The sequence below is a fragment of the Sinocyclocheilus grahami genome, unplaced genomic scaffold, assembly GCF_001515645.1.
Source record: "Sinocyclocheilus grahami isolate Dianchi unplaced genomic scaffold, SAMN03320097.WGS_v1.1 scaffold345.1, whole genome shotgun sequence".
Lineage (NCBI taxonomy): Eukaryota > Metazoa > Chordata > Actinopteri > Cypriniformes > Cyprinidae > Sinocyclocheilus > Sinocyclocheilus grahami.
The window spans coordinates 1,107,735-1,116,471 of record NW_015505524.1 but is presented as its reverse complement, the minus strand read 5'-3'; the positions used below and the strand labels follow the sequence as shown (position 1 = coordinate 1,116,471).

General features: G+C 38.5%; 1 protein-coding gene across 2 annotated transcripts in view; it reads left to right on the top strand.

Annotated features, from left to right (window-relative positions):
- The first annotated feature begins 4,475 nt into the window (after window positions 1–4,475).
- The window catches only part of LOC107548289 (solute carrier family 22 member 13-like), a 6,210-nt gene continuing 1,948 nt past the window's right edge, over window positions 4,476–8,737 (top strand). Inside the window, exons 1-3 of one of the 2 annotated variants that reach the window (XM_016228920.1) lie at window positions 4,476–4,776; window positions 6,002–6,110; window positions 7,330–7,530. In XM_016228920.1, coding sequence (XP_016084406.1) covers window positions 4,620–4,776; window positions 6,002–6,110; window positions 7,330–7,530 — 467 coding nt within the window. In that variant the 5' untranslated portion in view covers window positions 4,476–4,619. Of the gene's footprint in view, window positions 4,777–6,001; window positions 6,111–7,329; window positions 7,545–8,737 lie in introns of both variants that reach the window. The other variant, XM_016228921.1, reaches the window with a different exon arrangement.

Genomic DNA, 8,737 nt, shown 5'->3' with positions numbered 1-8,737 from the left:
TTAGTTTAGTTTAGTTTAGTTTAGTTTGTTTTTCTCAGAGGTAAAAGGTCCAATTACATGACTACCTTCAGATGGTGGATCAGCACCTAGAGAGAACCTCTACAGCCCTGAAAGTCAGAAGACAAGGACAACTAGATGAGCCCCAGATACAGATCCCCAGTAAAGACCTTGTCTCTGACGGCCACCGGGACAAGACCACAGGAGCCAGTTGAGTCCTCTGCACAATGTGAATTTGATGCAGCCTGGAATTGAACTGCTGGTTTCGTCTGGCCAGAGGAGAACTGGCCCCCCGACTGAGCTTGGCATTATTGACACACTATTTTCCTAATTAATGCTGAACAGTTGCTTTGACACAATCTGTATTGTTAAAAGCGCTATATAAATAAAGGTGACTTGACTTGACTTGACTACATCTAAATAAACAAATCACAAATTTCAGTAGAATGACCATCATATCAAAACACTAGTCATTTTTGATCACAAAAGCTGTAGCATAAATTTTTGGGCTTTTTTTCAGTTATATTTTCCAGCATTTCTTGCTGTGGCTCTCATTTCCCTTAAGTTTTGCATGTTTCCTTTTTATGTTTCATAATAACTTTTCCTATAGTTCTGAGGTTGGGCCATTCCTATATTCACAATTTTCATGTTATATATTTTTTTAACTTATAGAGTTCTAAGCTTCACAGTGTTAAACAGGAAAATAGTTTGTCAATAATGCAAGAGAGAGAGAGAGAGAGAGGGAGAGAAAAAAAAAAACTTTGGATGGGTAAATGCAGAGCACTAATTCTGAGTATGGGTCACCATACTTGGCCACATGTCACTTCACTTCACTAAAGTCAGCTCATAGATGATTCATCATCCAGTTCAGCTCTCTTCCAATAGTGTCTGTGCAATCAGTCAAGCGTCCCCAACTAAGCAAGCCAAAGGCGACAGTGGTAAGGAAGCAAAACTCCATCGGTAACAGAAATGGAGAAAAAAAGCTTGGAAGAAACCATGCAGGCTCAGTTTAGGGGGACCAGTTCTCCTCTGGCCATGCCTGGTTTAATTCCAGGCTGCAACACAGGTCAGATTGTGCAGAGGAGGACGTGTCTGGTTCCCGTGGTCTTGTCCTGAAGGCTGTTTAGTTGATGAGGTCTGCACAGAAGATCTGTCTTTGGGGTGCATCTAGTAGTCATCTCTAGGTGCTGATCCACCATCTGATCTGGAAACGGACTGCATCTGGGTGGCTACGGTGACCACGGAATAAGAATGAAACAGGCTAATATTAGTCTGCCATTAGATATTAGTCTGCCATTAGATGCCATTCTTCTTACGAGTACATCGAGTGTTATGTTAAGTGTTCCTGGTTCGGTTGACCTTATTAATGCAGCCTAACAATTCTTGTGTGTGTCTGCCTCCCAAACAATGCTAGGTAGATTGTTCCAGGGTTTGGGTGCTAAATAGGAAAAGGATCTGCCGCCCACAGTTGATTTTGATATTCTAGGTATTATCAAATGGCCAGAGTTTTGAGATCGCAGCGGACATGAAGAACTATTATGTGAAATGAGCTTGCTCAAGTACTGAGGAGCTAAACCATTCAGGGCTTTATAAGTAATTAGCAAGATTTAAAAATGTATACGATGTTCATAGGAAGCCAGTGCAGAGTTGACAGAACCTGGCTAATATGTTCGTACTTCCTGGTTCTAGTAAGAACTCTAGCTGCTGCATTTTAGACCAGCTGGAGTTTGTTTATTAAGTGCAGAGCAACCGCCCAATAAGGTATTACAATAATCTAACCTTGAGGTCATGAAAGCATGAATTAACATTTCTACATTTGACATTGAGAGCATAGGTCGTAATTTAGATATATTTTAAGATTGAAAAATGCAGTTTTACAAATGCTAGAAACATGATTTTCAAAGGAAAGATTGGTATCAAATAGCACACCTAACTGATGTCAGGGAATTGACAGAGCAGTTTTCACGTGTTAGACAATGGTTATTACTTGTGTAGGTCATTACCTGAGTTTTTTGGTCCAATAATTAACACCTCTGTTTTTTTTCAGAATTTAGCAGTAGGAAATTACTTGTCATCCAGTTTTTTTATATCAACTATGCATTCCGTTAGTTTTGCAAATGTTTAATCGGGTAGCTAAGAAATATAGAGCTGAGTATCATCAGCATACCAGTAAAAGCTAACACCATGTTTTCTGATGATATCTCCCAAGGGTAACATGTAAAGTGTGAAAAGCAGCTGTCCTAGTACTGAGCCGTTTGGTACTCCATACTGTATTATGATCGATATGATACCTCTTCATTCACTGCTATGAATTGATGACTGTCAGATAAGTAAGATTTGAACCATGCCAATGCTATTTCACTAATGCCAACATAATTTTGTAATTTTGTTTTTGTACTGAAAAGAATGTTGTGGTCGATAGCAGCACTTAGATCCAGTAGCACTAATAGAGAAATACAACCACGATCGGATGATAAGAGCAGGTCATTTTTAACTCTGATGAGAGTAGTCTCAGTACTATGATACGCTCTAAATCCTGACTGGAAATCCTCAAATACCATTTCTCTCTGAGAAGGAACATAGCTGAGAGGATACTGTCTTTTTTCTAGTATTTTTGACAGAAAAGGGAGATTTGAGATCAGCCTGTAATTAACTAATTCTCTAGGATCAAGTTGTGATTTTTTTATGAGAGCCTTAATAACAGCCAGTTTGAAGGATTTTGGGACATATCTTAAAGACATTTATTGAATTAATAATATTCAGATGAGGATATATGACTTCTGGAAACACCTCTTTTAGTAGCTTAGATGGAATAGGGTCTAACATAGATGTTGTTGGTTTTGATGAAGTTTATACAATTCTTCCTGTCAGCAGAGAATGAGTGGAATTGTTCCTTAGGGGATCTATAGTGCATCTGATTCGATACTGTGGCTGAAGGCTGCATGGTTAGAATTTTATCTCTAATAGTATCGATCTTGGAAGTAAAGAAGTTCATAAAGTCATTACTGCTGTTCTGTTGGGAAATGTCTGCGCCTGTTGATGTTTTATCTTTCGTTAATTTGGCCACTGTGTTGAATAAAAAAAGATTTCATCACTCTGCTACAGAATTTCAACGCCATTAACATCAATTCCATGTGAAAGTATTACATCTAAAGTATGATTACGACAATGAGTAGGTTCTGACATGTGTTGTCTGACCCAAATAGAATTCAGAATGTAAATGCTGATCCCAATGCATGCATTTTTCATTGTCAACATGAATATTAAAATGACCAACAATTAAGACTTTATCTGCAGCCATCACTAACTCATCAAAATCAGCAAATTCTTTGATAAAGTCTGAATGGTGCCCTGGTGGCCTGTATACAGTAGCCAGAATTGACGTCACAGTGGATTTATCATTAACACTTATTTCTCTAGATAATGTTATATGAAGCACCATTACTTCAAACGAATTATACTTGAAACCAGAGCTCTCAGAAATACTGAATTACTGTAAATTGTGTAGATATTACACAAAAATGACATTTGATTTTGTTACAGGTTTGTGAATGTCCTGGTGTACTATGGGCTGTCACTCAATATTTCAGACTTTGGAATGAATATCTACCTGACACAGATGATCTTTGGCTTGGTGGAAATGCCAGCACGTACCATTACTCTCTTCACCCTAAACCGCTCACGCAGAATATCCCAGTTAGCATTCTTGGCAGTAGGCGGCCTGGCCTGTCTTCTTACCATATTCATTCCAGATGGTAGGTGAAAAACCCAAACTTTTATTTAACTAGAGTAGGTAGAGTAGCAGAGTAGATTAGGGCAGTTTATTATAATCGATCTAATTTTGTGTTAGTTGTTTCAATCTTACCAAGTTGGTATTCTTCTGAAAAATTTAGTTACAGACATTATGCCTTTGACGTTAGTGTTCCCTAGTTTGAGTTCAGCAAGTTTTAGAGAACAATGCAGAGCTTTTTTTTCCCCAGCCAAGAATCACCTTTTCTGTAGAAGTAGATTGGCCACCAGCTTTAGCACACTGTTGGTGGAAAAGTAGAATGAAAGAAGTGCATCAACATATTCAAAGACTGTAGAATACCCAAGACGTGTCACTTGTATAGTTTTGAATGGGGGGAAAATGCAACGCTCAATATAGCTGCTCTATTGAAGGAAGCCCCGCCTTCTGAGTAAAAGAGCCAATTGCTATTCGGTAAAGTCATTGCATCACTGCAGCTGCTGTTAGAAGTCCCGGTTGCTATAGAAACAGTCCGCTTTCTGGAGGACTCTGCAGCATTTAGGCTTAGTACTGCGCATACGCATTTGCTGGTCTAGCCTGAAACATACACTTTTTTTAACGCTATTGGAGCATAGTCTGAATGGTGCCCTGGTGGCCTGTATACAGTAGCCAGAATTGACGTCACAGTGGATTTATCATTAACACTTATTTCTCTAGATAATGTTATATGAAGCACCATTACTTCAAACGAATTATACTTGAAACCAGAGCTCTCAGAAATACTGAATTACTGTAAATTGTGTAGATATTACACAAAAATGACATTTGATTTTGTTACAGGTTTGTGAATGTCCTGGTGTACTATGGGCTGTCACTCAATATTTCAGACTTTGGAATGAATATCTACCTGACACAGATGATCTTTGGCTTGGTGGAAATGCCAGCACGTACCATTACTCTCTTCACCCTAAACCGCTCACGCAGAATATCCCAGTTAGCATTCTTGGCAGTAGGCGGCCTGGCCTGTCTTCTTACCATATTCATTCCAGATGGTAGGTGAAAAACCCAAACTTTTATTTAACTAGAGTAGGTAGAGTAGCAGAGTAGATTAGGGCAGTTTATTATAATCGATCTAATTTTGTGTTAGTTGTTTCAATCTTACCAAGTTGGTATTCTTCTGAAAAATTTAGTTACAGACATTATGCCTTTGACGTTAGTGTTCCCTAGTTTGAGTTCAGCAAGTTTTAGAGAACAATGCAGAGCTTTTTTTTCCCCAGCCAAGAATCACCTTTTCTGTAGAAGTAGATTGGCCACCAGCTTTAGCACACTGTTGGTGGAAAAGTAGAATGAAAGAAGTGCATCAACATATTCAAAGACTGTAGAATACCCAAGACGTGTCACTTGTATAGTTTTGAATGGGGGGAAAATGCAACGCTCAATATAGCTGCTCTATTGAAGGAAGCCCCGCCTTCTGAGTAAAAGAGCCAATTGCTATTCGGTAAAGTCATTGCATCACTGCAGCTGCTGTTAGAAGTCCCGGTTGCTATAGAAACAGTCCGCTTTCTGGAGGACTCTGCAGCATTTAGGCTTAGTACTGCGCATACGCATTTGCTGGTCTAGCCTGAAACATACACTTTTTTTAACGCTATTGGAGCATATGAAACAACATTTATGAGACAGTTGTTGTCAGATTTCATTGGTGATTTCAAATATGAAATTTAATCATAAGCTTGGCAAACAGTTTTGGAGAATTTGATGTTTCCCTGTTCAAAGAGATAGGAGCTGCACTTGCATGCCCGAGAGGCGTTTCAAAGATGGCCGAAGAGTGACATGACTTAGAGGGACTTTGACATATTTTACTAGGTACTTTAATATACTCTATCAAGAAATTCACAGTTTTTGAAACAGAAAGGAAACATACAGAAACCCCAAAGATGTTGGCATGTAATGTAAAAGTGTACCATTGGTTTTACTTGATACATAATAATAATTCCATCCAATAAACTTACTACAGGCTCCATTTCATGTAATGATGTCATAGCTCCTGAGTGTTCATGCCATTGTTTACTTCTGTTGATGGGGCAGAAGCCTGGAGAATCCAGAGCCACATTTAAAAACCTTGACTTACGCAAACTGTTTACATGTCACTAATTTGAAAACAAAAAAGAGATGGCAAGATTGGTGTGTGCCACCCTCTCTTCAGGCAATTGGGAAACAAAACCAGAGACTCTTTCTGTCATAACAAACCTCATTCATTCAGAATTTATGTCTTTATAGATCTGTCTGTTTTTCGCACTGTACTTGCCATGGTGGGCAAGTTTGGCATCACCGCATCGCTGTCCATTGTGTACATTTACTCAGCAGAGGTCTTCCCAACAGTCATCAGGTAAGCAAGGGCAAGGTTTCATAAAGTGTCATAACTTTATACTCAAAAGTGTACCATTGGTTTTACTTGATACATAATAATAATTCCATCCAATAAACTTACTACAGGCTCCATTTCATGTAATGATGTCATAGCTCCTGAGTGTTCATGCCATTGTTTACTTCTGTTGATGGGGCAGAAGCCTGGAGTATCCAGAGCCACATTTAAAAACCTTGACTTACGCAAACTGTTTACATGTCACTAATTTGAAAACAAAAAAGAGATGGCAAGATTGGTGTGTGCCACCCTCTCTTCAGGCAATTGGGAAACAAAACCAGAGACTCGCTCTTTCTGTCATAACAAACCTCATTCATTCAGAATTTCTGTCTTTATAGATCTGTCTGTTTTTCGCACTGTACTTGCCATGGTGGGCAAGTTTGGCATCACCGCATCGCTGTCCATTGTGTACATTTACTCAGCAGAGGTCTTCCCAACAGTCATCAGGTAAGCAAGGGCAAGGTTTCATAAAGTGTGATAACTTTATACTCAAAGCTGTATCACTTTCTTTCTTCAGTTTTATTATTGGATGAAATTTAAGAGAAACATTAGCTTGTCCGCAGGTTAGGAGACCTACTAGACAAGCTGCAAACCCTCCTAGACTCCACGGGCTGGTTTAATCTGTGTTTTGGAGCTTTCTATATGTGCAGCCACTCGTGTGCATCATAATAAAACAAGCAGTGCTGCTTGTCTGTTTGGCTTGTTGCAATTGGCACAGCACACTAACTGCTCAACAACACAGAATTAAGCAGTTTATGACTACAATTTTAGAGTTCTATGATTTCAGATTTAATGACAATGAAGCTTATTATAGTTCTGAATGAAGCACTGCTAACAAGTTTGTCATTTATGTTATAACACACAAACCCAGTGACAGTGACTCTAATTTCATTGGTTGCCTCTACTGTGGTTCAACTGGTAGTGCTCATCCATAACTACTGCCCCACCACTATCAAATTACAAATAACTGTGTAATATGTCGTGAATGACGTTTAGTTTACTCTATTGCACAGCATTTTCACTTACAGTGTGGACAGAGAAATTACTTATTTTGTTACTACTGTAATTGTGTTGCATCAGGCCTGGTTAGGACACAGTGTTACATTACACTTCTCCTTATTCAAACACTTCCCAGTGTTCAGTTGAGATGTGCGATACAGAAACATAAATTTCTCTTTCTCAGACAAAATGGCATAGGTATGGGTTCGATGTGCGCACGGGCAGGTGGAGTGATTGCACCCATCATCTACCTCCTGAGAAACATCAGCCGTCATGCCCCCATGGTGGTATTCGGCCTGTGCCCACTCATAGGTGCTGCCCTCACTATATTTCTGCCTGAGACAGCCCATAAGCCCCTGCCAGATACTATAGAGGATGTGGAGCGGTGAGTTGTGTGAGGTGAGAAGCTGCTAACACATGAGCTCTAGGCCAAATACATTAACCCTTGTGTTGTGTTCAAAACCCTACACTCTAAAAAAAATGGTGCTATATAGCACTAAAAGCGGTTCTTTGGCTCGTAATTATAGAGGAACCACTTTTAGTGCTATTTAGCACCTATTTTTACAGGTGCTATATAGCACCTTTGTCAAATGGTGCCATATAGAACCATAAGAGGTGCCATATAGCACTTTTTCTCAACAATGGAGCACCAATCATAACTCATCCATGGCTCCCAGCATGCATTGCTAAATGAATAAATTATGCAGCTGCATTGTCTTAGTATTTTCTTTTATTCTTACTATTTTCTTCTATTTTTGTTGTGACTTTTTACTGCCGTTTTGTGATGTTCAAAAATCATATCAAAATTATCAGAATATTTTATCACCATTGCTTAGATTCACCTGCTGATTCTTCATGTCTATGACTGACAGAATTGAAAACTCTTTATAACCCATAGTTCTGAAAGTGGTTTATACAATTTTCTCACATTGTATCGTAGAGCTGCAATAATACTAATCTCATAAAAGAACTACAGATTTTGATAATTTGCAACCAGAGATTCCAACATATGAAAAGATTTTACAATCAGTTTCTTGCCATCACATATGTGCTTCATAAACATTATTGCAACAACCAAAGAGAAACTTATTTTATCCTAAAATTAAAGTCAAGGGTCAAGTGGCAACTAAAGCAAACGCTATTCACCAAAATGGTAAGTAAAAAAAAAAATACAAAAATAATTAATTCTCAATAAAGAACTTCTGTTTTAGATACTCCAGAAATAAAGTCTAACTGGTTAGTAATGTGTGAAGTTGGTGTTGCTGTTTGTGGAGAGGTCCTTTTTTTCTGAGGTCAAAGGTCTCATGTGGGGGCCCTGGAATATTTCATTATATGTGCTATATAGCACCTTAACCACTCCAAAGAACCACTGAAAAATCTTTTTTTTAGAGTGTTTTCACTTGTGATGTTCCAGGGCAAAAATGACTCGGCCTCAAAAAATTGCTTATAAATCCCTCTTTATGCTATATTATCACCAAATATTGGATTCAATCTTTTAGTCAACTTTTTTTCTTTCATTTAGGACTGGTTTTGTATTTATATTGGCATCTGATTAATCGTAGGCCTCATTTATCTGAGAGTAGACACCTCAT